Below are 26,857 nucleotides of genomic sequence, written 5' to 3'. Positions count from 1 at the left end.
AATTCTGGCTGTTGGATGCAAGCCCAGAGGAAACCTTGGCTCGGTCTTACATAAGCTCCTGTCATCATTGTGCTGATAGATCTACCTGAGGATTTACTGTACAGTTGTCAGACCTTGGGGGCCTGAGGTTAGTCCACTCCCAAACCTATCGTTGGGATTATGATTGTTTTACTGCTATACTATAAACATGGTTACCACTGTCACTATCATCAGCTAATGTGTTGCTGTCCTAAGGTCATTGGAAGAGAACCTTTAAATACCCACACATAGAGCTTATATGTATCTGCACCAGGTTATCTAACTTTTATTATATGATAAGCTAGGGTAAGAATCTCTCTCACTCCTTTCCATCTGTGTGTCCCAGCCTAGTGAATTTTCTTAGAGCTGCTGAGGGTTCAATCAGCAGCTAAATGAGAAATTGTATGCATTATTGAGATTAACACTAGAGTGTGTCTATGAATGCATATTGTCTGTTTTACTAAAGAGAAGAAATTACTTCAATATGAAAGGCAAGGCAGCAATGTGCCTTGTGTTACAACATGAAACTTGTTCCAAAATAGTATGTAAATTAAATTTCACCCAATATATTTTTCTATACCACATACTTTAAAAAAATTCATAACTAGGTCATCAGTTGGCATTGAGTTCTCTCTTTTTTTTAACTTTACTTTTACAAAGACCTGTTATAGAGAATTGAGGTAACCATGCTCCTCAAACAGTACACGTTATCACTAGCCTGCACAAGGCACTCCTCTTGTTTTACTTCTTAACTTTTAATCTTTTAATTCCCATTTTGTATTCTACTTCATTTTAAAGCTTTACTTTCTACATATCCTTGGGAAATGAGAGTGATTTTTTTGAGCATAACATTTAATTTACACTATTAGTATTGTGGTATAGATCTCAGGTTTCCTAAGTTTTCATTAGAAATACGTCTTGAATATATGATCTTACTGTTATACATTTATCTAATATGAAAGCCTTTAACAAATATTCAAATGCATTGATGAAATCCTAAGATACCATGTTGAGTCTTGTTGAAAATTAATTCAGACGGCTATTTCTCCTATTGCAAATAATTATCTTTAATATATTTGTGGCATATATTTTATGTTTGGACTTATATATTGTAGAATTCTATAAAGACAAAATATCAATATGAAACAGATTTGGACATTCTTCCAGCCCTGTGGGCTTAATGCTTTGCTCCTTGTTACTTGAAATGTCTTAAGTAATCAGCTTTCTTCTCAGAGATATTATATCCCTAGCCAATATATATGATTGGTTAGAAGTCCTAACATTTGGTTTATATTTTCTCTTTCTTATATTGATCGTAAAAAAGTGATCTCTTCAGACCAAATCTCTCCCTAATGAAATTAGGCAGTATATAATATTAGCTAAAATGTCAAATTCATAACAAGAATTCTCTAACTACTTGGGTTCAAGAATAGGCAACAGTATATGAAGGTACAATTGATTCGCAAATGTCCCCAGATCTACAAGTTGGGGCTAAATTTTTGTGATAGGCTTCAGTAAAAGCTAATCTTAATTTTATTCATTTATTTTCTAACAATAATATGGAATCTGAGATGAGATTGATAAAACTGTCGTGTATTGGAGAAATGCAATATTTCAATTAGTCCAGTGTTTACTAAATATTTACTATACAAGGGAAATTCAAGTGTTCATGAAAAATGGAATTAAAAAACAAGTCCATTTTGGAGCAAAAAATTTGAAATTCATTATTCCATGGTTTCAGAGTACACAGTTTTCTTAAAAATGCATTTCACACTAACTTATGAACTCTCAGTGTAGGAATTTCAAAAGTTTTTTGCATCAAAATAAACATCTTTTAATTCCATTTTCCATGAACTTTTGGAAGTACTCTCATATTTGGGGGACTATGGTAAATAATGGGATAGAAGAAAGTAGGATGCAAAAATCATAAAACATTTATAATTGCAAAATTGTTATATTCTTAGTTTTTTCTGTGAACTATATTGAATCTGTTAAAAGCTAAAAAATCTTAAAATGTTTTCTCAAAAGTGAACAAAATATTAATTTGGAAGTAATTATTTATTGACTTTTAACTAAGTACCAGCCTCTTTTTAAAGGTTTCATCAATAAACACAGTTGACTTCAATATCAGTTTTTACTTCTTTAAGAAGAAAACTAAAGAAAATAAATGTGATTGAGTATTATAGAATCTAATGGAAGGAATGAAGGAATCCAGATGGAGGGCAAAAATCGATATTATATTACCTTTGAGAAGAGTAATGTGAGGCCTCAAATGGAAGAGGGCATGTGAAATATGGCCCCAAACGTTCATGTGTTTGCAGGAAAGAGTTCCTTGGGAAAGGAGAGAGTGCAAGGTCCTGTATTGAAAAACAGTCTGACAATTAGAAAACATAATTATTCAGTAAAGTCATCTGGGTTCAAATTGTGTGTCAGTTTCCTCATCCTTAAAATGGATGTAATAAAAGTTTCTGGAACTGGCATTTTGGCACAACACATTAAACCACAGCTTGCAACACCCATATCCCATATCAGTGCTTCAGTTCAAGTCACTCGCGGTGCCATTTCAGATCCAGTTCCCTTCTAACGCATTTGGTAGGGCATCAGAAGATGACTCAAGTGCTTGGGTCCCTGCTACCAACATGGGAGACCCAGCTGGAGTTCCTGACTCCTGCAGAGCTTCCTTTTGTGGCCATGTTTGGAATGAACCAGGGAAAGGAAGAGCTCTCTCTGTGTCTCTCCCCACCCCTCCCTCTCTGTCAATCTACATTTCAAATAAATATACATGTATTCCAAATCTACAAGTGTTCAAATTCCTTAAAAAATGGAATAGCATTTGCATATAATCTGTGCAATCCTCTTGTATACTATATTTTTTAAATTCTATTTATTTATTTGAAAGAGAGGGAATCCCACCTGCTAGGTCACTTCCAAAATACCTGAGGTAGACTTGTCCAGGGATTAGAGGAGGAGCCAGCAGTGCAATCCAGTATTTCACATGGATGGCTAAAATCAATTACCTGAACCACCAACTGCAGTCTTTCAGGGTTTGCAATGAGCAGCAATCTATAGTCAGAAGCTGGAGCCAGGGATTGAATCCAGAATTTCCAATGTGAGAAGTAGATTGCCCACTCCCCAATACATTTTTTAAAATATTGTTTTATTTATTTTAAAGTCAGAGTTACATAGAAAGAGAAGGAGAGGCAAAGAGAGAGGAAGAGAGGGAGAGAGAGAGAAAGAGAGGGAGGAGAGCGAGGGAGGAGAGAGCAGAGGAGAGAGAGAGGAAAGAGAGCAGAGGAGAGAGAGGGAGGAGAGAGAGCAGAGAAGAGAGATCTTCCATCTGCTGGTTCACTCCTCGAATGGCTGCAACGGCCAGGGCTGGGCCAGGAACCTGGAACTCCATCCAGTCTCCCACATGGGTGCAGGGTCCCAGGCACTTGGGCCATCTTCTGAGGCTTTCCCAGGCGCATTAGCAGGGAGCTGGATCAGAAGCGGAGTGGCAGGGGCTTGAACCAGCGCCCACATGGGATGCAGCATCACAGGCAGCGCCTTCACCTGCTGCAGCACAGCGCCGGCCCCTCCCTTTCTCTTTCTGAAACCAGCGGAGTCTGGGGAGGATTTCTGTGGGGAGGGTGTCAACTTGGACTCCACGGAAGATGGGAGCCATGGAGGCTTCTGAGCTGAAGAGGGCCAGATGGGGGTGGGAACAGACTGCAGCCGGGGGGCCACAGTGGGGCTGGGGAGAGGCGTGGGAGAGACACAGCTCAGTGGATGCTGACTGCCCCGCGCCTCGCGGCGGGGTGGGCTGCGGAGGGTCTGGGGGCCTGCGCCGGCGCCCCGGGCGTCACCACGCCATCTGCTCTTCCCGCAGAGATCATGGAGGAGCACACCAAGGAGAACAGCTTCGGCCTGGAGGGGGCGGCGCCGGGCGCGGGCGAGGGGCTGCCGCGCCTGGTGTCCCGCGGGGCGGCCTCGCTGGGCACCGTCACCCTGGGCGCCGCTGCCGCCCTGGGGCTGCCCGCTGGGCCGGCGGATGGCGCCCACCCCGGGCCCCGGCCCGCGGCCGCACCTGGTCATCGCCGAGCAGCCCAAGCAGCGCGGCATGCGCTTCCGCCACGAGTGCGAGGGCCGCTCTGCCGGCAGCATCCTGGGCGAGAGCAGCACGAGGCCAGCAAGACGCTGCCCGCCATCGAGGTGAGCGCGCGCCGGGCGGTCGGCGTCCCTGCCCCTGCCCCGGCAGCGCCGGACTGAAGACAAAGGCCTCGGGGTGGTGGGAGAAGGGCGGCCGAAGCGAGGCCTTCGGAACCGAGCCCGCGGGTCACGGTACCCAAGGAGACTCGTTATCCTTGTCACATTATAGCGCCATCTCCTTTGAAAGGCAGTTAGAGACGGTGCGCCCCTCCCGGCCGCCGGTTCCGTCCACGCAGGATGCCCCGGGCCCAGCCGCTGCTCTGGCGCCGCCGCGTGGTTCCGTGTCCCGCTCTCGCGATTAGCGGTGTGCAGCACGTGGTTGAGCGGCCGCGCCTTCCCTGAGCAACTTGTAGAAGGGGAATCTCTGGGGAAACGGAACTCGCCCCTGGGAACACCCCGCGGTGGCCCCCAGCTCTTCCTGCATCCGGGTCTCCCACGTGGCAGGCACTTCCGGGTGTTGCTGCGCCTGCGCTGTGTGCCGTCCGTGGTCGGGGCCTGGGCCCTGCTGCCTCCTGTGGTCACCACGCGTCCACTTAGAGCCCACGCGTGTCCCCTCTCCTGCCTCCCCACCCGTTCCCTCACAGCCCCTCCTCCCTGGCCGCCTCCAGCGCTGTCGCCCCTGCCTGGAGACCCTGCCCCTCGCTGGGCCCCTCGCCGGGCCCCAGCCCCCTGACCACTTGCCCACTGAGCAGCCCCCTCCCCTTTTGTTTCTGCAAGCTCCCTGCCCCAGTGCTGGGAGCTGGGAACTCAGTCCAGGCCCCGACCCCGAGCCCGCAGTAGCCTGGAAGCCGGCCCGGAGCCCGCGCCGGACTTAGCGCCCAGGGCTCTGCCATGGCCGCTGGCCCGCAGCTCTGCGCTCACGTTTATTTGGGGGCTCAGTGGGTCCACGCTGTGCTCCCAGCCCGGGAGCGCCAACACGGTGGGTAGCAGTGTGGCTTTGGGGTGAGGGCAGGGATCGGAGCCCTGGCTCTGTCGCCCGTCACTCCGATGGGCCCGTCTGTGGAGCAGGTGCACACTGCAGCGCCCACTGCGTCCGGTTCCCACTCCTGTGCCTGCCCGGTTGGCGTCCTCACTGCTCCATTGCTCCAGGCACTGCGGCCTAAGGCAGGCGACCCGAAGACGATCTGGGGAACGGGCTTCCTCCCACGTGCGTTTGTGGCTGTGGACAGAGGGACCGGCGGCTTTGGTGCGCTGAGGGCCGATCACCTGGCCCTTCCAAGCCTGCGTGCCTCCTGTCTGTTTCTGCAGGTCAAGAGGGAATCCTTTGGAAGATGTATGTCCCAGTTCTCTTGGTAGATTGTAATTGATGGCTAAATTTTCATGTGCTATTTTGTTTATTTGAAAGGCAGAGAGACAAAGAGAGGAGAATTTTCCACTCCCACCCCTTCCCTGTGTCTGCACAGCTGGGTCCCTGAAGAATCACCAGGAGGTGGACATGAACATGGTGAGGATCTGCTTCCAGGCCTCGTACCAGGACCAGCAGGGGCAGATACGCCACATGGACCCCGTGCTCTCCGAGCCCGTCTACCACAAGAGTGAGTGGCGGCCGCTGTCCTGGGGCCCATGTGCAGGGACGGACACACAGGCAGTGGCCGGTTCCTAGAAATACGTACTTAGTTCTTTAAGAAGCAGAATGAGGGAGAGGGAGGGAGAAAGAGAGATCTGTCTGCGGGTTCACTCCGCAAATGGCTGCAAGAGCCAGGGCTGGGCCAGGCGGGTCTCCAGTGTGGGTGACAGGGGCCCCATACAGGTCTCCTATGTGGGTGCGGGGAACCCATCAAGGTCTCCACCCAGGTCTCCCATGTGGGTAGAAGGGGCTCCATCCCAGTCTCCCGTCTGGGTGTAGGGCCTGTATCTGGGTCTCCCGTGTGGGTGCTGGGGCCCCGTCCGGGTCTCCCATGTGGGTGGCAGGGGCCCCATCTGGGTCTCCCTTGTGAATGCAGGGGCCCGGGCACTGGGGCATCATCGACTCCTTCCCAGGCCCTTGGCAAGGAGCAGGATCAGAAGTGGAGCAGCAGGGACTTGAACCTGTGAGGACTTCCGGAGCAGAGGCTCCGCCCTCTGCGACAAAACCCTACCCTAGCTTCTTCTGTGGAGACAGTAACGTGTTCCTCAGAACCCCTGGCAGGCTCGGCCTTGTCCCACTGGCGGAAACTTGTCTCATGGTGACTCCTAGCTACAGGGAGTCTGGGAAAGTGAGTCCAGGGAGGGGCCTGGGTGTGGACAAGGGCACCGGCTCCCCAGGGAGCACCACAGGCAAACAAGAGCAGGGGTGCATTCAGGGATTTCAAAGTGCAGCTGAGAGAGCAGCAGCACAGGTGGGCATAGGGGGCAGGGGGGCTCTCTTCAAGGTGAGCTTAGGGGGCAGGGGGCTCTGTCCCAGGTGGGCTTAGGGGGGCAGGAGCTCTGTCCCACGTGGGCTTAGTGGTGCAGGGGACTGTGTCTCAGGTGGGCTTGGTGGGGCAGGGGATCTGTCCCAGGTGGGCTTAGTGGGGCAGGAGGCTGTGTCCCAAGTTGTGTTTGGGGGGCAGGGGACTCCGTCACAGGTGTGATTCAGGGGGCAGGGGCTCTGTCCCAGGTGGCCTAGTGGGGCAGGGTCTCTGTCCAAGGTAGGCTTGGTGGGGCAGGGGGCTCTGTCCCAAGTGGGCTTCGGGGTGCAAGAGGCTCTGTACCAGGTGGGCTTAGTGTGGCAGGGGGCTCAATCCCAGGTGGGCTTAGTGGGGCAGGGGGCTCTGTATTAAGCTGGCTTGGTGGGACAGGAGTCTGTCCAGGTGGGCTTAGTGGGGCAGGAGGCTCTGTCCCAAGTGGGGTTAGGGGGTAACGAGGCTCTGTCCCAGGTGGGCTTAGTGGGGCAGGAGGCTCTGTCCCAAGTGGGCTTCAGGGTGCAGGGGGCTCTGTCCCAGGTGGATTTTGGGGGGAAGAGGGCTCTGTCCCAGGTGGGCTTCAGCGGGCAGTGGGCTCTGTCCCAGGTGGGCTTGGCGGGGCAGGCGGCTGTGTCCCAAGTAGGCTTGATGTGGCAAGGGGCTCTTTCCTAGGTGGGCTTCGGGTGTAAGGGGGCTCTGTCCCAGGTGGGCTTCAGGGGGCAGGGGGCTCTGTCCCAGGTGGGCTTGGTGGGGCAGGAGGCTCTGTCCCGGGTGGGCTTAGTGGGGCAGGGACCTCTATCACAGGTGGGCTTAGAGTGGCAGGAGTTTTGTCCAAGTGGGCATAGGGGTGCAGGGCGCTCTGTCCCAGGTAGGCATCAGGGGGCATGGGTCTCTGTCCTAGGAGGGCTTCTGGGGGCAGAGGGTTCTGCTTCTGTGGGCTTTATGGGGCAAGGGGCTGTGTTCCAGGTGGTCTTGATGGGTCAGGGGGCTCTCTCCCAGGTGGGCTTAGTGGGGCAGGAGTTCTGTCCCAAGTGGGCATAGGGGGCAGGGGGCTCTGTCCCAGGTGGGCTTAGCGATGCAGGGGGCTGTGTCCCAGGTGCGCTTAGTGGGGCAACGGGTTCTGTACCAGGTTGGCTTCAGGCGGAAGGGGGCTCTGTCCCAGTGGGCTTTGGGGGGCAGGGGGCTCTGTCCCAGTGGGCTTAGCCGGGAAGGGAGCTCTGTCCCAGGTGGGCTTAGCGGGGCAGGGGTCTCTGTCCCTGTTGGCCTTATTGGGGCAGGGAGCCCTGTCCGAGGTGGTCTTCAGGGGCAGGGTGCTCTGTCTCAGTGGGCTTAGTGGGTCAGGGGGCTCTGTCCCATGTGGGTTTCGGGGGACAGGGAGCTGTCGCTCCCCGTCTTCGTGGAGGAATGACACAGGACCCTGTGCTGTTCTTTTGTCTGCTCGGCCCTCCCCGGGTTTGCTGCTGGTTCTTCCCGGGTTGGCTACCGTCCCTTCCACCTCCGTGGAAGGGCGGTTTCCCCTAGCCACTTTCCCCACTTGCGTGGGGGAGTGGCACACCGCCGGCTGGCTCTCTTGGGGGCTGCACAGGTGTTCCTTCAGATAGATGTTCCTCTTAGATGTTCCTGGTGCATATTGTCTCTCTCCTCCTTTATAGTCCTCTTCCACCAATCCCAACTCTGCTACCCACATGCCGAGTACGCTGCTCTCCTCCAATCAGGAGCAGGTCCTGCTGCTTGTTGGTTGAACTGGAGGCAGCTGTGTAGAAGCTGTCTCCTCCTCTCCCAGCGCCATATTGTGGGAGAGCAGATACATAGAATAAGTCTTAATTCCAGTAACTTAGTCTAGTCCGAGTTGCTCCCAGTTGCTCCCCACAGGGAGCTATGTCCTAGATGGGCTTCGGGGACAAGGGGCTCAGTCCCAAGTGGCCTAATGGGGCAGGGGGCTCTGTCCCAGGTGGGTTGGTGGCGTAAGGGGCTGTGTCCCAGGTTGGTTTTGGGTGGCAGGGGGCTCATTCCCAGGTGGGCTTCAGGGGGCAACGGGCTCTGTCCCAAGTGGGCTTAGCGGGGCAGGGCCCTCTGTCCCAGGTGGGCTTAGCAGGGCAGGGGTCTCTATCTCAGCTGGGCTTGGCAGCACAGGGGGCTCTGTCCCAGGTTGGCTTAGGGGGGCAGTGGACTCTATCCCAATTGGGCTTGGTGAGTCAGGGGGCTCTGGCCCAGGTGGGCTTAGTGGGGCAGGGATGCTCTGTCCCATGTTGGCTTCCAGCGGCAGAGGGCTCTGTCCCAGGTGGGCGTCAGGGGGCAGGGGGCTCTGTCCCAGGTGGGCTTAGCAGGGCAGGGGGCTCTGTCCCAAGTGGACTTATCATGGCAGGGGTCTCTATCTCAGGTGGGCTTAGTGTAGCAGGGGGCTGTGTCCCAGGTGGACTTAGGGGGGCAGGGGACTCTGTCCCAGGTGTGCTTAGTGGGGCAGGGGCTCTGTTCCATGTGGGCTTAATGGGGCAGCGGTCTGTGTACCAGGTGGGCTTAGTGGGGTAGGGGGCTCTCCCAGGTGGTTTTAGTAGCGCAGGAGTCTATATCAGGTGGGCTTGGTGGGTCAGAGGGCTCTGTCCCATGTGGGCTTAGTGGGGCAGGTTCCTCTGTCCTAGGTAGGCTTAGTGGTACAGGAGTCTCTGTCCCAAGTTGTGTTTGGGGGGCAGGGGGCTCTTCCCCTTTGGGCTTCAGGGGGAAGGGGCCTCTGTCCCAGGTGGGCTTAGTGGGGCATGGGTCTCTGTTGCTGGAGGGCATCGGGGGACAGGGAGCTCTGTCCCAGGTGGGCTAGTGGAGCAGGGGTCTCGGCCCCAGGTGGACTTCGGTGGTCAAGTGACTCAGTCCCAGGTGGGCTTTGGAACAAAGGGGGCAGGAGGCTCTGTCCTAGATGTGCTTAGGGGGGCAACGGGCTCTGTCTCAGGTGGGCTTAGTCAGGCAGGGGGCTCTGACCCAAGTGGGCTTAGCGGGGCAGGTGTCTCTGCCCTATGTGGGCTTATTGGGGCAGGGTGCTCTGTCCCAGGTGGACTTAGTGGGGCAGGGGGCTCTGTCTGAGGTGGACATAGAGGGGCAGGGGGCTCTGTCCCAATGGGATTCGGGGGATAGGAGGGTTTGTACCAGTTGGGCTGGGCGGGACAGGAGGCTCTGTCCCAGGTGAGCTTGGCGGGGCAGGGGCCTCTGTCCCAGGTGGGCTTTGGAGGCAGGGGGTCTGTCCCAGGTGGGCTTTGGAGGGCAGAAGGCTCTGTCCTAAGTGAGGTTAAGGGGTCAGGGGGCTCTGTTCCATGGGGCTTCTGGGGGCAGGGGGCTCTGTCTTAGGTGGACTTAGTGGGGCAGGGGCTCTGTCCCAAGTGGGCATAGGGGAGCAGGGGGCTGTGTCCCAGGTAGACTTAGTGGTATAGGAACTCTGTCTCAAGTGGGCATAGAGGGGCAGGGGGCTCTGTACTAGGTGGGCTTCTGGTGGCAGGGGGCTCTGTCCCAGGAGGGCTTAGAGTTGCAGGAGTTCTGTCCCACGTAGTCATAGGGGGACTGGGGGCTCTGTACTAGGTGGGCTTAGTGGGGAAGGAACTCTGTTCCAAGTGGGCATAGGGGGGCTGGAGGCTCTGTACTAGGTGGGCTTCGAGGTACAAGGGGGTCTGTCCCAGGTAGGCTTGGGGGACTGGGGCCTTGTCCCAGGTGGGCTTAACGGGGCAGGGGGCTCTGTCCCAGGTGGACTTGTTGGGGCAGGGGGCTCTGTCCCAAGTGGGCTTAGTGGGGCAGGAGGCTCTGTCCTAAGTGGGGTTATGGTGGCAGGGGGCTCTGTCTCAGGTGGGATTCTGGGGCAGGGGACTCTGTCCAAGGTGGGCTTGGCAGGGCAGTAGGCTCTGTCCCAGGTGTGCATAGGGAGGCAGAGGGCTCTGTCCCGGGGGCTTAGTGGGGTAGGGGGCTCTGTCCCAGTTGGACATAGTGGGGCAAGAATCCCAGTTAGGATTTGGGGGGTAGGGGGTTTGTCCCAGGTGGGCTTAGGGGGGCAGGTGGCTCTGTCCTAGTTGGACATAGGGGGCAAGGGGCTCTGTCCCAGGTGGGATTCAGGTGATAGGGAGATTTGTCCCAGTTAGGCAGGGCGAGGCATGAGACTCTGTCCCAGGTGGGCTTGACGGGGCAGAGGGCTCTGTTCCAGGTAGGCTTAGCGGGGCAGGGGCCTCTGTCCCAGGTGGGCTTAAGGGAGCAGAGGGCTCTGTTCCAGATGGGCTTGGCGGGTCAGGGGACTGTGTCCCAGGTTGGCTTGCTGGGGCAGGGAGATCTCTCCCAGGTGGTCTAGAGGGGCATGAGCTCTGTTCCAAGTGGTTATAGGAGGGCAGGGGGCTCTGTCCCTGGTGGGCTTTGGGGGGCAGGGGACTCTGTCCCAGGTGGGCTTAGTGTGGCAGGGGCCTCTTTCCCAGGTGGGCTTTAGGGGGCAGGGGGCTCTGTCCTAGGTAGGCTTAGCAGGGCAGGGGGCTCTGTCCCAGGTGGGCTTTAGGGGGCAGGGGCCTCTGTCCCAGGTGGGCCAAAGGGGACAGAGGGCTTTGTTGCAGGTGGGCTTGGCGGGTCAGGGGGCTGTGTTCCAGGTTGGCTTGCTGGGGCAGGGATTTCTCTCCCAGGTGGTCTAGTGGGGCAGGAACTCTGTCCCAAATGGGCGTAGGAGGGCAGGGGACTCTGTCCCAGGTGGGTTTAGTGTGGCAGGGGGCTCTGTCCCAGGTGGGCTTAGTGTGGCAGAGGGCTCTGTCCCAGGTGGGCTTAGCGGGGCAGGTGCTCTTTCCTAGTCGGCTTAGCAGGAAAGGGACCTCTCTCCCTGGTGGGCTTCGGGGGACAGAGAGCTCTTTCCCAGGTAGGCTTAGCGGTGCCAGGAGTCTCTGTCCCAGTGGGCGTAGCGAGGAAGGGAGCTTTATTCCAGGTGTTCTTAGGGGGACAGAGGGCTCTGTCCCAGGTGCGCTTCATGCGACAAGGGTCTCTGTCCCAGGTGGGCTTAGTGTGGCAGGGGTCTCTATCTCAGGTGGGCTTGGCGAAGCAGGGGCTCTGTCCCAGGTGGGCTTCGGGCATCAGCGGACTCTGTTCAGGTGGGCTTAGCGGGGCAGGGGGATCTGTCCCAGGTGGACTTACTAGGGCATTTGGCTCTGTCTAAAGTTGGCTTCAGGTTGTATGGGCTCTGTCCCAGGTGGGTTTCAGGGGCAGGGGCTCTGTATGATGTGGGCTTATTGTGGAAGGAGTTCTTTCCCTGGTAAGCACTGGGGGTAAGGGGGCTCTGTCCTAAGTGAGCTTAGCGGGGCAGGGTGCTCTGTTCAGGTGGGCTTAGAGGTGCAAGGTGCTCATTCCTTTGTGGGCTCAGTGGAACAGGGGGCTCTGTCCTATGTGGGCTTCAGGGGACAAGGGGGGTCTGTCCCAGGTGAGCTTCTGGGGGCAGAGGGCTCTGTCCCAGGTTTGCTTAACGGGGCAGGGAGCTCTGTCCAAGGTGGGCTTGGCAGGACAAGAGGATCTTTCCCAGCTGGGTATAGGGAGGCAGGGGGCTCTGTCCCAGGTGTGCTTAACGGAGCAGAGGGCTCTGTCCCAGGTGAACTTGGCAGGGCAGGAGGCTCCATCCCAGGTGGGCTTTGGGGGGCAGGGGGCTGTGTCATAGGTGGGCTTAGCGGGGCAGGAGGCTCTGTCTCAGGTGGACTTAGATGGGCAGGGGTTCTGTCCCAGTTGGGCTTAGCGGGGCAGGGGTCTCTATCTCAGGTGGGCTTGGCGAGGCGGGGGTTTGTCCCAGGTGGGCTTCGGGTGGCAGTGGGCTCTGTCCCGGGTGGGCTAAGGTGGGAAGGGGGCTCTGCCCCAGGTGGGCTTAGTGTAGCAGGGGTATCGGTCCCAGGTTGGCTTCGGGGAACAGCGGGCTCTGTACCCGATGGGCTTCGGGGGGCAGGGGGCTCTATGTGAGGTGTGCTTTAGGGGGGCAGTGTGCTTTGTCCTAGGTGGGCTTAGTAGGCTAGGGGGCGCTGTCCTAGGTTGGCTTCTTGGGGCATGGGGATCTGTCCCAGGTCAGCTTAGTGGGGCAGGGGCATTGTCCCAGGTGGACTTTGGGGGGCAGAGGGCTCTATCCAAGGTGGGCTTGGTGGGGCAGGAGGCTCTGTCCCAGCTGGGCATAGAGAGGGAGGGGGCTCTGTCCCACGTGTGCTTAATGGAGCAGGTTGTTCTGTCCCAGGTGAGCTTGGCGGGGCAGGGGGCTGTGTCATAGGTGGGCTTAGCGGGGCAGGGGGCTCTCTCCCAGGTGGACTTAGATGGGCAGGGGATCTGTCCCAGTTGGGATTAGGGCAGGGGGCTCTATCTCAGGTGGGCTTGGAGAGGCAGGGGGCTCTGTCCCAGGTGGGCTTTGGGGGTCAGGGTCTCTGTCCCAGGTGGGCTTAGTGGGGCAGGGGGCTCTGTCCCAGGTGGGCTTAGTGGGGCAGAGAGCTCTGTCCCAGGTGGGCTTGGTGAGGCAGGGGGCTTGTCCCAGGTGTGCTCCGGTGGCAGCAGGCTTTGTCCCAGGTAGGCTTCATGGGGCAAGTGGCTCTGTCCCAGGTGGGCTTGGCGGGGCATGGGTCTCTGTACCAGGAGGGCTTCTGGGGGTTGGAGACTATGTCAGAAGCGGGCTAAGCGTGGCGGTGGCTCTGTCCCAGGTGGACATAGGGGGGCAGGGTCTCTGTCCCAGGTGTGCTTATTGGGGCAGGGGGCTCTGTCCCAGGTGGGCTTAGTGGGGCAGGTTCCTCTGTCCCAGGTGGGCTTAGTGTGGTAGGGGGCTTTGTCCCAGGTGGGCTTAGTGGGGCAGGTTCCTCTGTCCCAGGTGAGCTTGGTGGGGCAGGGGGCTCTGTCCCAGGTGGGTTTCGGGGAGCAGCGGGCATTGTACCCGATGAACTTCGGGTGGCTGGGGGCTCTATCTGAGGTGCGCTTTAGGGAGGCAGGGTGCTCTATCTCAGGTCAGCTTAGTAGGCCTGGGGGCTCTGCCCCAGGTGGGCTTATCAGGGCATGGGGCTCTGTCCCAGGTCGGCTTAGTGGGGAGGGGTCTCTGTCTCATGTGGGCTTTGAGGGGCAGGGAGCTCTGTACTAGGTGGGCTTCAGGAGGCAAGGGGCTCGTCCCAGCTGTGCTTCTGGGGGCAGGGGGCTCTGTCACAGTTAGGCTTAGTGAGGCAGGCGGCTCAGTCCCAGGTGGGATTCAAGGGTCAGGGGGCTCTGTCCCAGGTGGGTTTCAGGGGGCTGGTGGATTTGTCCCAGGTGGGCTTGGCTGGGCAGGGGCCTCTGACCCAGGTGGGCTTAGGACAGAGGGCTCTGTCTCACATGGGCATCAGGGGTAGGGGGCTCTGTACTAGGTACGCTTCGGGGGCATGGGGCTCTGTCCCAGGTGGGCTTCGGTGGGCAGTGGACTCTGTCCCAGGTAGGCTTAGTTGGGCAGGAGACTCTGTCCCAAGTGGGCTTCGCGGGGCAGGGGGTTCTGTCCCAGGTGGGCTTAAGGGAGCATGAGGCTCTGTTCCAGGTGACTTGGCCGGGCAGGGAGCTGTATCCCAGGTGGTCTTGACAGGGCAGGGGGCTCTGTCCTAGGTGGGCTTAGTGGGCCTGCAGGCTCTGTCCCAGGTGGGCTTCGTGGGGGCAGGGGGCTCTGTCCTAGTGGGCTTGGTTGGGTTGGGGGCTCTGTCCCATATAGGCTTCGGGGTGCAGGGGGCTCTGTCCCAGGTAGGCTTAGTGGGGCAGGAGACTCTGACCCAAGTGGGCTTAGCAGAGCAGGGAGTTCTGTCCCAGGTGGGTTTGGTGGGGCAGGGTGTTCTGTCCTAGGTGGGCTTCAGGAGGCAGGGGTCTCTGTCCCAGGTGTGCTCAGTGGAGCAGGAGGCTTTGTCCCAAGTGGGTATAGGCAGGCAGGGGGCTCTGTCCGAGGTGGGTTTCAGGGATCAGGGGCTCTGTACCTGGTGCGATTCGGAGGACAGTGGGCCATGCCCCAGGTGGACTTAGGTGTCAAGGGGCTCTGTCCCAGGTAGGCTTAGTGGGACAGGGATCTCTGTCCCTGGTGGGCTTCAGTGGACTGGGGGATCTGTCCCAGGTGGGCTGGCGGGGCATGAAGCTTTGTCCCAGGTGGTCTTAGTGGGACAGAGGGCTCTATCCCAGGTGGCCATTAGGGGCAGGGTGCTCTGTACTAGGTGCCCTTCAGGGGGCAAGAGGCTCTGTCCCAGGTAGGCTTCGGGGTTCAGGGGGCTCTGTCCCAGGTGGGCTTGAAGGGGCAGAGGGCTCTGTCCCAGGTGTGCTTAGTGGGCCAGGAGGCTCTGTCTCATGTGGGCTTCGGGGCTGAGGGCTCTTTCATAGGTGGGCTTCAGGGGGGAGGGAGCTCTGTTCTCGGGGCTTGGTGGGGCAGGAAGCTCTGTCCCATGTAGGCTTTGGGGTGCAGGGGGCTCTGTCCCAGGTGGCCTTAGTGGGGCATGAGTCTCTGTCCCAAGTTGGCTTAGCGGGGCAGGGGGTTCTGTCCCAGGTGGTCTTGGCGGGGCAGGGGGCTCTGTTCCAGGTGGGCTTAGTGGAGCAGGGGTCTCTGTCCCTCGTGGTCTTAGGGGTGCAGGGAGTTCTGCCCCAGGTGGGCTTCGGGGGGTAGGGGGATTTTTCCTATGTGGGCTTCGGGGTGCAGGGGGCTCTGTCCCAGGTGGGCTTAGTGGACCAGGGAGCTCTGTCCCAGGTAGGTAGGGGGTCAGGGGCTCTGTCCCAGGTGGGCTTCGGGGAGCAAGGGGTTCTGTACTTGGTAGGCTTTGGGGGGAGGCTCTGTCCCAGGGGTGATTAGAAGGGCAAGGGACTCTGTCCCAGGTGGGCTTCGAGGTGCAGAGGGTTCGCCCCAGGTGGGCTTCAGGGGCAGTGGGCTCTGTCCCAAGTGTGCTTCGGGGGGCAAGGGGCTCTGTCCCAGGTGGGCTCGGGGGGCAAGGGACTCTGTCCCAGGTGGACTTCGGGTTGCAGGGGGCTCTTTCCCAGGTGGGCTTAGGGGGGTAGGGGCCTCTGTACCAGGTGGGCATCAGGGGCAGGGGGCTCTGTACTAGGTGTGCTTCAGGGAGCAAGGGGCTCTGTCCCAGCTGGGCTTAGGGGGTCAGGGGGCTCTGTCCCAGGTTGGCATCAGGGGAAGGGGGCTCTGTCCCACGTAGGCTTCGAGGGGCCGGGGCCTCTGTCTAAGGTGGGCTTCAAGGGTCAGGGGGCTCTGTCCCAGGTGGGCTTATCGGGGCAGTGAGCTCTGCCCCAGGTGGGCTTAATGGGACAGAGGGCTCTGTCCCAGGTGGGCATCAGTGGCAGGGGGCTCTGTACTAGGTGTACTTCAGGGGGCAAGGGGCTCTGTCCCAGCTGGACTTCGGGGGTCAGGGGGCCTTGTCCCAGGTCGGCTTCAGGGGAAGTGGAGCAGGGGTTCTGTCCCAGGTGGGTATAGGCGGGCAGGGGGCTCTGTCCCAGATAGGCATCGGGGGCAGGGGGCTCTGTTCTAGGTGTGTTTCATGGGGGAAGGGGCTCTGTCCCAGCTGGGCTTCTGGGGGCAGGGGGCTCTGCCCATTGGGCTTTGGGGGACAGGGGGCTCTGTACCCGGTGAGCTTCAGTGGGCAGGGGGCTCTGTCTCAAGTGGCCTTAGCGTGGCAGGGAGGTCTGTTCTAGGTGGGCTTAGTGGGGTAGGGGACTTTGTCCCATGTGGGCTTTGGGGGACAGAGGGCTGTGTCCCAGGTGGGCTTTGGGGTGCAGGGTTTTCTGTCCCATTGGGCTTAGTGGGGCATGGGGCTTTGTCCCAGATGGGCTTGATGGGGCAGGGGGCTCTGTCCCAGGTGGGCTTTGGGAAGCAAGGGGCTCTGTCCCAGGTGGGCTTCGGAGGGCTGTGGGCTCTGCCCCAGGTGTGCTTTGGGGAGTAAGGGGCTCTGTCCCAGGTGGTCTCAGCGGGCCAGAGGGCTCTACTAGGTGGGCTTTGGGGGCCAGGGGGCTATGTCCCAGGTGTGCTTAGGGTGTCAGGGGGCTCTGTCCCAGGTGGGCTCAACGGGGCAGGGGGTTCTGACCCAGGTGGGCTTAATGGGGCAGGGGGCTCTGTCCCAGGTGGGCTTTGGGGGGCAGGAGGCTCTGTATCAGGTCGGCTTCGGGGGGGCAGGGTGCTCTGTCCCAGGTGGCCTCAGGAGTGCACGGGGCTCTTTCCCAGGTGGGTATAGGCAAGCACGGGGCTCTGTCCCATGTGGGTTTCAGGGAGTAGTGGTTCTCTACCCCGTGTGATTAGTCGGGCTTGGGGCTTTATCCCAGGTGGGCTTAGCGGGGAAGGGGGCTCTTTCCCATGTGGGCTTTGGAGTGCAGGGGGCTCTGTCCCAGGTGAGCATAGTGGGGCATTGGGTTCTGTCCCACGTAGGCTTCGAGGGGCAGGGGCCTATGTCTAAGGTGGGCTTCAGGGGTCTGGGGGCTCTGTCCCAGGTGGGCTTAGGGTGGCAGGAGACTCTGTCCAAAGCAGACTTAGCGAGGCAGTGGGCTGTGTCCCAGGTGGGCTTGGCGGGGCAGGGAACTTTGTCCCAGGTTGGCTTCAGGGGCAGAGGGCTGTGTCCCAGGTGGGCTTTGGGGGCAGCATGCTCTGTCCCAATGGGCTTAGTGGGGCATGGGGCTCTGTCCCAGATGGGCTTGATGGGGCAGGGGGCTCTGTCCCAGGTGGGCTTTGGAGGGCAGAGGGCTCTGTCCCAGATGTGTTTTGGGAATCAGGGGGCTCTGTCCCAGGTGGTCTCAATGGGGCAATGTCCCAGGTGTGTTTCGGGTATCAGGGGGCTCTGACCCAGGTGGGCCTAGTGGGGCATGGTGCTCTTCCCAGGTTGCCTCAGGGGCACAGGGGGCTCTTTCCCAGGTGGGTATAGTCAGGCACGGGGCTCTGTCCAAGGTGGGTTTTGGGGAGCAGTGGCTCTGTACCCCGTGTGACTAGTCGGGCTTGGGGCTTTTCCCCAGGTGGCTTAGTGGGGGAAGGGGCTCTTTCCCATGTGGGCTTCAGGGTGCAGGGGGTTCTGTCCCAGGTGAGCTTAGTGGGGCAGGGGACTCTGTCCCAGGTGGGCTTCGGGGCGTAGGGGACTCTGTACCCAGAGGGTTCGGGTGGCAGGCGGCTCTTTCCCATGTGGGCTTAGCGGGGCAGGGAGCATGGCCTAGGTTGGCTTAGGGGGGTAGAGGGCTCTGTCCCAGGTGGGCTTGTTGGGGCAGGGGGTTCTGTCCAAGGTGGGCTTCGAGGGGCATGTGTCTCTGGCCCAGGTTGGCTTGGCGGGGCAGGAAGCTCTGTCCTAGGTGGGCTTTGGGGAGCAGGGGATCTTTTCCAGGTGGGCTTAGCAGGGCAGGGAGCTCTGTCCTAGGTGGGCTTACGGGGACCGAGGGCTCTTTCCCAGGTGCTTTTTGGGGTGCAGGGGATCTTTCCTCCATGGGATTCAGGGGGCAAGGGGCTCTGTCCCAATTGTACTAAGGGGGGCAGTAGGCTCTGTCCCATGTGGGCTTAGTGGGGTAAGTGTTTCTGTCTCAAGTTGGCTTCAGGCGGCAGGGGACTATGTCCCAGGTTGATTCAGGTGGCAGGGTGTTTTGTCCCAGGTGGGCTTCGTGAGGCAAGGGGCTCAGTCCCAGGTGGGCTTATGGTGGCAGGGGACTCTGTCCCTGGTGGGCTTGGCTGGGCAGGGGGCTGTGTCCTAGGTGGGCTTAGGGGGGCAGGAGGCTCTGTCCCATGTGGGCATAGGGGGGCAGGGGGCTCTATCCCAGGTGGGCTTCGGGGGCCAAGGGGCTCTGTCTTAGGTGGGCTTAGTGGGGCATGGAGCTGTGTTCCCAGTGGGCTTCGGGGGTCAAGTGGCTCAGTCCCAGGTGGCTTTGGCGGGGCAGGGGGCTGTATCCCTGGTATGCTTAGTAGGGCAGGAGGCTCTGTCCCAAGTGGGGTTAGGGGGGCAGGGGGATCTGTCCAAGGTGGGCTTCAGGGGACAGGTGTCTATCCCATTTTGGCTTGATGGGGCAGGGAGCTCTGTCCCAGGTGGCCTTGATAGGGGTCTGTCTCTCTCTCCCAAATGGGCATAGCGGGGCAGGGGCTCTGTCCTTTGTTGGCTTCAGGGGGCACGAGGTCTGTACCAGTTGGGATTTGTGGGGCAGGCTGCTCTGTCCCAGGTGGGTTTTGGTGGGAAGGCTGCTCTGTCCCAAGTGGGCTTCGGGGACAGGGGCTTTGTCCCAGGTGGGATTAGAGGTGCAGGGGGCTCTGTCTTATGTGGGCTTCATGGAGCAGGGGCTTCAGGGGACAGAGGGCTCTGTCCTAGGTGGGCTTTGGAGGGCAAAGGGCTCTTTCCCAGGTGGGCTTAGGGCAGGGGGCTCAGTCGCAGGTGGGCTTCGGGGGGCAGGGCTCTCTGTCCCAGGTGGGCTTAGCAGGGCAGGGGGCTCTGTCTTACGTGGGCTTAGTGGAGCAGGGGGTTCTGTCCCAGGTGGGCTTCGGGGGACAGAGGGCTCTGTCCTAGTTGGGCTTCAGGTGGCAGGTGGCTCAGTCTCAGGTAGGCTTAGCGGGGCAAGGGGCTCTATGCCAGGTGGGCTTGGCAGTGTCCCGGGCTTTTCCCAGGTAGGCTTCAGGGGCAGGGGGCTCTGCCCAGGTGTGCATAGTAGGGCAGGAGGCTCTGTCCCAATTGGGGTTAGGGGGCAGGGGCTCTGTCCCAGGTGGGTTTTGGGGGGCTGGCATCTCTTCTCAGGTTGGCTTGGCAGGGCAGGGGGCTCTGTCCCATGTGGGCTTCGGGGCACAGGGTGCTCAGTCCCAGGTGGGCTTCAGGGCACAGATGTCTCTGTCCCAAATGGGCTTAGCAGGTCAGTGGCCTTTGTCCCTGATTGGCTTCGGATGACAGGGGGCTAAGATACAGGTGGGCTCAGTATGGCAGGGGCTCTGTCCCAGGTTGGCTTAGAGGTGCAGGGGACTCTGTCTTAAGTGGGCTTAGTGGAGCAGGTGGCTCTGTCCCAGGAGGGTTTGGCAGGGCTGGGGACTTTTTCCTAGGTGGGCTTCGGGGGTCAGGGGGCTCTGTGCCAGGTGCGCTTTGGTGGGCAGGTTGCTCTGTCCCAGGTGGGCTTCTGGGGACAGGGGGTTCTGTCCCAGGTGGGCTTAGTAGGGCAGGGGGTTCTGTCCCAGGTGGGCTTCAGGTGCAGGGGTTCTATACCAAGTAGGCTAGGGGGACAGGGGGCTCTGTCCTTTGTGTTTAGGGGGCAGTGGCCTCTGTCCCAGGTGGGCTTCAGGGAGCAGGGTGCTCTGTACCCCGTGGGATTTGGGGGGCAGGGTGTTCTGACCCAGGTGGTCTTAGGGGGGCGGGGGGCTCTTTCCCAGGTTGGCTTAGGGGGGCAGTGGCCTCTGTCCCAGTTGGGCTTAGTGTGGCAGGGAGCTCTATCCCAGGTGGGATTTAGTGGGCAGGGGGCTCTGTACTAGTTGGGCTTCAGGGGGCATGGGGCTCTGTCGCAGCTGGGCTTTGGGGGGCAGGTTGCTCTCTCTGTCCCAGGTGACTTGGCAGACAGTGGCTCTGTCCCAGTTCAGCTTCAGGGGGCAGGGGGCTCTGTCCCAGGTGGGCTTAGTGTGCCAGGGGCCTCTGTCCCATTGGGCATATTGGGACTAGAGGCTCTGTCTGAAGTGGGCTTAGTGTGGCAGGGGTCTCTGTCCCAGGTAGGCTTCGGGGGCAGGGGGCTCTGTCCCAGGTGGGCTTAGTGGGGCATGAGGCTCTGTCCCAACTGGGGTTGGGGGGCAGGAGGCTCTCTCCCAGGTGTGCTTTGGGGGGCAGGTTTCTCTGCCTCAGGTGGGCTTCAGGGGCAGGGGGCTCTGTCCCAGATGGGCTTAGGGAGGCAGGGGCTCTGTCCGAAATGGGCTTAGGGAGGCAGAGGCTCTGTCCCAGGTGGGCTTGGAGGAGCAGGTGACTCTGTCCCAGGTGGGCTTCGGGGGTAGGGGGCTTTTTCCCAGGTGGGCTTAGTTTAGCAGGGGGCTCTGTCCCAGGTGTGCTTCGGGGAGCAGATGGCTCTGTGCCCAGTGGGCTTAATGGGGCACGAGGCTCTGTCCCAGGGCAATTAGGGAGCTGGGGACTCAGTCCCAGGTGTGCTTCAGGGTGTAGGGGGCTCTGTCCCAGGTCGGCTTAGTGGGGCAAGGGGTTCTGTCTCAGGTGGGTTCCAGTTGCAGGGGGCTCTGTACTAGTTGGGCTTCAGGGGGCAAGGGCTTCTGTCCCATCTGGGCTTCAGAGGCAGGGGCTCTGTCCCCGGTGGGCTTAGCAGGGCAGCGGGCTCTGTCCCAGGTGGGCTTCGGGGGGCAGGGGCTCTGTCCACTGTGATTGGCGGGGTAGGTGGCTCTGTCCAAGTTTTGCTTCGGGGTCATGGGGCTGTGTCCCAGGCGGGCTAATTGGAGCAGGGGGCTCTTTCCCAGGTTGGAATAGGCGGGCAGGGACACTGTCCCTGGTGGGTTTCGGGGAGCAGGGGGCTCTGGCACTGGTGGGATTAGGGGGACAGGGCATCTGTCCCAGGTGGGCTTGGCTGGGCAGGGGGCTCTGTCCCAGGTGGGCCTCTGGCGGCAAGGGGCTCTGTCCCAGGTGGGCTAATGGGGGCAGGAGGCTCTGTCTGAGATGACGTGGCAGGGCAGAGGGCTGTGTCCCAGGTGGGCTTGACAGGGAAGGGGGCTCTGTCCTAGGTGGGCTTCGGGGGGAGGGTGCTGTGTCCTAGTGGGCTTGGTGTGGCAGGCAGCTCTGTCCAATGTGGGCTTTGGGGTGCAGGGGGCTCTGTCCCAGGTGGACTTAATGAAGCAGGAGACTGTCCAAAGCGGACTTAGCGAGGCAGTGGGCTCTGTCCCAGGTGACTTGGCGGGACAGGGAGCTCTGTTCCCAGTGTCCTTCGGGGGGCAGGGAGTTCTGTTCCCTGTGGGCTTCGGGGGGCAAGTGGCTCAGTCCCAGGTAGGCTTGGCAGGGCAGGGGGCTCTGTCCCTGGTGTGCTTAGTAGGGCAGGAGGCTCTGTCCCAAGTGGGTTAGGGGGGCAGAAGGATCTGTCCAAGGTGGGCTTCGGGGGTCAGGTGTCTCTCTCCCAAATGGGCATATCGGGGCAGGGTTCTGTCCTTTGTTGGCTTCAGGGGGCAGGAGGTCTGTACCAGTTGGGCTTTGGGGGGCAGGCTGCTCTGTCCCAGGTGGGTTTTGGTGGGAAGGCTGCTCTGTCCCAAGTGGGCATCGGGGGACAGGGGCTCTGTCCCAGGTGGACTTTGGGGGGCAAGGAGCTCTTTCCCAGGTGGGCTTAGCAGGGCAGGGGGCTCAGTCACAGGTGGGCTTCAGGGGGCAGGGCTCTCTGTCCCAGGTGGGCTTAGCAGGGCAGGGGGCTCTGTCTTACGTGGGCTTAGTGGAGCAGGGGGTTCTGTCCCAGGTGGGCTTCGGGGGACAGAGGGCTCTGTCCTAGTTGGGCTTCAGGTGGCAGGTGGCTCAGTCTCTGGTGGGCTTAGCGGGGCATGTTGCTCTATGCCAGGTGGGCTTGGCAGTGCCTGGGGCTATTTCCCAGCTAGGCTTCAGGGGCAGGGGGCTCTGCCCAGGTGTGCATAGTAGGGCAGGAGGCTCTGTCCCAATTGGGGTTAGAGGGGCAGGGGGCTCTGTCAACAGGTGGGCTTTTGGGGGCAGGCGTCTCTTTCTCAGGCTGGCTTGGCGGGCAGGGGGCTCAGTCCCATGTGGGCTTCGGGGCGCAGGGGGCTCAATCCCAGGTTGGCTTCAGGGCACAGGTTTCTCTGTCCCAAATGGGCTTAGTTGGGCAGGGGCCTTTGTCCCTGTTGGGATTCGGGGAACAGGGGGCTAAGTTACAGGTGGGATCAGTGTGGCAGGGGCTCAGTCCCAGGTGTGCTTCTGGTGCAGGGGTCTTTTTCCCAGGTGGGCTTGGTGGGGCAGTGGGCTCATTCCCAGGTGGGCTTCAGGGGGCAGGGGTCTCAGTCCCAGGTTGGGTTAGAGGTGCAGGGGGCCCTGTCTTAAGTGGGCTTAGTGGAGCAGGTGGCTCTGTCCCAGGAGGGCTTGGCAGGGCCGGGGGCTCTTTCCTAGGTGGGCTTTGGGGTGCAGGGGGCTCTAAGCCAGGTGTGCTTTGGCGGGCAGGTTGCTCTGTCCCAGGTGGGCTTCTGGAGACATGGGGTTCTGTCCCAGGTGGGCTTAGTGGGGCAGGGGGTTCTCTCCCAGGTGGGCTTCGAGGGGCAGGGGTTCTGTACCAAGAAGCCTAGGGCGGTAGGGGGCTCTGTCCCTGGTGTTCTTAGTAGGGCAGGAGGCTCTGTCCCAAGTGGGGTAGGGAGGAAAGGGGACCTGTTCAAGGTGGGCTTTGGGGGTCAGGTGTCTCTGTCCCAGTGGGGCAGGGAGCTCTGACCCAGCTGAGCTTGGTGGGACAGGGGGCTCAGTCCCAGGTGGGCTTCAGGGGGCAGGTGTCTCTCTCCCAGAAGGACATAGTGGGGCAAGGGGCTTAGTCCTTTGTGGGCTTTAGGGGGCATTAGATCTGCCCCAGGTGGGCTTCGGGGAGCATGGGGCTCTGTACCAGGTGACTTGCCAGGCAGGGGCCTGTGTCCCAGGTGGGCTTTGCTGGGCAGGGGGCTCTGTCCCAGGTGGGCATAGGGGGGCAAGAGGTCTGGCCCAGGTGGGCTTGGCTGGGCAGGGGGCTATGGCCCAGGTGGGCTTATGGTGGCAGGAGGCTCTGTCCCAGGTGACTTGGTGGGGCAGGGAGCTCAGTCCCAGGTGGGCTTTATGGGCCAGGAGGCTCTGTCACACGTGGCCTTCTGTGGGCTTGGGGCTCCATCCCAGGTGGGCTTCGGGGCAAAGGGGGCTCTGTCCCAATGGGTTTAGTGGGGCAGGAGACTCTGTCCCAAGTGGGCTTGGCGGGAAAGGGGCTCTGGCCCAGGTCGGCTTGGCGGGACAGATTGTGCAGTCCCAGGTGGGCTTCAGGGGTAGGTGTCTCTCTCCCAAATGGGCAAATCAGGACATGGGGCTCAGACCTTTGTGGACTTCAGGGAGCAGGAGGTCTGTACCAGTTGGGCTTTGGGGGGCATGCTGCTCTGTCCCATGTGGGTTTTGGGGGCGGGCTGCTCTGTCCCATGTGTGCTTTAGGGGATAGGGGCTCATTCCCAGTTGGGCTTTGGGGGGCAGGGGGCTCAGTACCAGGAGGGCTTCAGGGTGCAGGGGTCTCTGTCCCCTGTAGCATAGGGGGGGCAGGGTCTCTGTCCCAGGTGGTCTTAGTTGGGCAGGGTGCTCTGTCCCAAGTGTGCTCTGTCCCAAGGGGGCTCAGTCCTAGGTGGGCTTTGGAGGGGAAGGGGCTCTGTCCTAAGGGTGCTTGGCGGGGCAGGGGCTCTGTCCCAGATGGGCTTCATGGGGCAGGGGGTTCTGTCCTGGGGTGTTTGGTGTGGCAGGGGCTCTGTCCCAGGTTGCCTTAGCAGGGCAGGGGGCTCTCTCCCAGGTGGACATAGGAGAGCAGAGGGCTCTGTCCCAAGTGGGTTTAGTGATGGAGGGAGCTCTGTTCCCAGTGGGCTTCGGGGGGCAGGTGTCTCTGTCCCTGTTTGGCTTGGCGGGCAGGGAGCTCTGTCCCAGCTGAGCTTGGCAGGACAGGGGGCTCAGCCCCAGGGGGCTTCAGGGGGCAGGTGTCTCTCTCCCAAATGGGCATAGCGGGGCAGGGGCTCAGTCCTTTGTGGGCTTCAGGGGGCAGGAGGTCTGTCCCAAGTGGGCTTCAGGGGATAGGTGCTGTGTCCCTGGAGGTATTTGGGGTCAGGGTGCTCTTTCTCAGGTGGGCTTAGCAGGGCAGGGGGATCAGTCCCAGGTGGGCTTCAGAGGGCAGGGGTCTCTGTCCCAGGTGGGTTTCAGGGGGTAGGGAGCTCTGTCCCTGGTGGGTTTCAGGAGACAGGGAGCTCTGTCCCAGGTGGGCTTAGAGGGGCAAGGGGTCTGTCCAGGTGGGCTTGGCTAGGCAGGGGGGCTATGTCCCAGGTGGGCTTCTGGGGGAAAGGCGCTGTGTCCCAGGTGGGCTTCTGGGGGCAGGTGTCTCTCTCCCAAATGGGCATATCAGGACAGGGAGCTCAGACCTTTGTGGGCTTCAGGGGGCAGGAGATCTGAACCAGTTGGGCTTTAGGGGGCAGGCTGCTCTGTCCCATGTGGGTTTTGGGGGTGGGCTGCTCTGTCCCAAGTGAGCTTTATGGGACAGGGGCTCATTCCCAGGTGTGCTTTGGGGGGTAGGGGCTCATTCCCAGTTGGGCTTTGGAGGGGCAGGGGGCTCAGAACCAGGAGGGCTTCAGGGGGCAGGGGTCTCTGTCCCGGTGGGCTTCGGGGTGCAGGGTGCTCTGTCCTAAGTGGGCATAGGGAAGCAGGGGCTCTATCCCAAGTGGGCTTCAGTGGCCAGGGGCCTCTGTCCTAGGTGGGCTTCGGAGGGCAGGGGGCTCTGTCCTCGGAGTGCTTGGCAGGGCAGGGGCTCTGTCCCAGGTTGCCTTAGCATGGCAGGGGGCTCTCTCCCAGGTGGACATAGGAGAGCAGAGGGCTCTGTCCCAAGTGGGCTTAGTGGGGCAAGGAGCTCTGTTCCCAGTGGGCTTCGGGGCCAAGTGGCTCAGTCCCAGGTGGGCTTGGCAGGGCAGGGGGGCTCTGTTCCTGGTGTGCTTAGTAGGGAAGGAGGCTCTGTCCCAAGTGGGATTAGAGAGGCAGGGGGATCTGTTTAAGGTGGGCTTTGGGGACAGGTGTCTCTGTCCCTGTTTGGCTTGGTAGGGCAGGGAGCTCTGTCCCGGCTGAGCTTGGCAGGACAGGGGGCTAAGTCCCAGGTGGTCTTCAGGGGGCAGTGTCTTTCTCCCAATTGGGCATAGCGGGGCAGGGGGCTCAGTCCTTTGTGCGCTTCAGGGGCCAGGAGATCTGTCCGAAGTGGGTTTCAGGGTATAGGGTCTCTGTCCCAGGTGGTCTTCGGGGGGCAGGGGGCTCTGTCCCAGGTGACTTACCAGACAGGGGCCTATGTTCCAGGTGGTCTTGAAAGGGTAGTGGGATCTCTCCCAGGAGGGCTTAGTGGGGCAGGTGGCTCTGTCCCAGGTGGGTTTCAGGGAGCAGGGAGCTCTGTCCCAGGTTGGTTTTGGGGGACAGGTGGCTCTGCCCAGGTGGGCATAGAGGGGCAAGGGGTCTGTCACCAGGTGGGCTTGGCTGGGCAGGGGGCTGTGTCCCAGGTGGGCTTCGGGGGACAGGGCCGCTGTCCCATTTGGGCTTAAGGGGCAGGGGCTCTGTCCCAGGTGACTTGCCAGGCAGTGGCCTATGTCCCAGCTGGTCTTGACGGGGCATGGGGCTCTTTCCCAGGTGGGCTTCTGGTGGCAAGGGGCTCTGTCCCAGGTGATTTGGCGGGGCAGGGGCTCTGTCCCAGGTGACTTGCCGGGCAGGGGCCTGTGTCCCAGGTGGCCTTGACGGGGCAGGGAGCTCTGTCCCAGCTGAGCTTGGTGGGACAGGGTCTCTGTCCCAGGTGGTCTTCGGGGGGCAGGGGGCTCTGTCCCAGGTGACTTGACAGGCAGGGGCCTGTGTCCCAGGTGGTCTTGACGGGGCAGGGGTCTCTGTCCCAGGTGGGCTTCGAGGGGCAAGGGGCTCTGTCCCAGGTGACTTGGTGGGGCAGGGGCTCTGTCGCAGGTGGGGTTTATGGGCCAGGAGGCTCTATCACACGTGGCCTTCTGTGGTCTTGGCGCTCCATCCCAGGTGGGCTTTGGGGTGCAGGGGCTCTGTCCCAATGGGCTCAGCGGGTCAGGAACTCTGGCCCAAGTGGGCTTGGCAGGGCAGGGGGCTCTGTCCCAAGTGGGCTTCAGGGGCATGGGGTTCTGTCCTAGGTGGGCTTAGTGGAGCAAGGGACTCTGTCCCAGGTCGGCTTCGTGGGGCAGGGGGCTCAGTCCCACTTGGGCTTCGGGGGCAGGTGTCTCTCTCCCAAATGGGCATAGCGGAGCAGGGGCTCTGTCCTTTGTTGGCTTCAGGGGGCAGGAGGTCTGTACCAGTTGGGCTTTGGGGGGCAGGCTGCTCTGTCCCAAGTGGGCTTCAGCGGACAGGGGCTCTGTCCCAGGTGTGCTTTGGGGAACAGAGGGCTCAGTACCAGGAGGGCTTCGGGGAGCAGAGGTCTCTGTGCCCGGTGGGCCTAGGGGGCCAGGGTATCTGTCCCAGGTGGTCTCACTTAGGCAGGGTGCTCTGTCCCAAGTGGGCTTATTGGGGTAGGGGGCTCTGTCCTAGGTGGGCTTTGGTGGGCGGGGGCTCTGTCCCAGGGGTGCTTGGCGGGGCAGGGGCTCTGTCCAGATGGGTTCGCGGGGCAGGGGTCTCTGTCATGGGGGTGCTTGGTGGGGCAGGGTCTCTGTC

At 60.2% G+C, this 26,857-nt stretch overlaps 1 protein-coding gene across 1 annotated transcript in view; it reads left to right on the top strand.

The window, feature by feature from the left end:
• LOC149125310 (transcription factor RelB-like) overlaps window positions 1-26,857 on the top strand; it is a 63,451-nt gene that overhangs the window by 24,173 nt on the left and 12,421 nt on the right. The window contains exons 2-3 of the mRNA XM_089336781.1: window positions 3,887-4,209; window positions 5,552-5,741. Coding sequence (XP_089192907.1) covers window positions 3,887-4,209; window positions 5,552-5,741 — 513 coding nt within the window. The remainder of the gene's footprint in view (window positions 1-3,886; window positions 4,210-5,551; window positions 5,742-26,857) is intronic.

This window comes from Oryctolagus cuniculus, chromosome 7 (genome assembly GCF_051225735.1).
Source record: "Oryctolagus cuniculus isolate XC-2025 breed Fujian yellow rabbit chromosome 7, ASM5122573v1, whole genome shotgun sequence".
Classification (NCBI taxonomy): Eukaryota; Metazoa; Chordata; class Mammalia; order Lagomorpha; family Leporidae; genus Oryctolagus; species Oryctolagus cuniculus.
The sequence above is the reverse complement of the archived record's forward strand: the minus strand, read 5'-3'. Positions and strand labels throughout refer to the sequence as shown.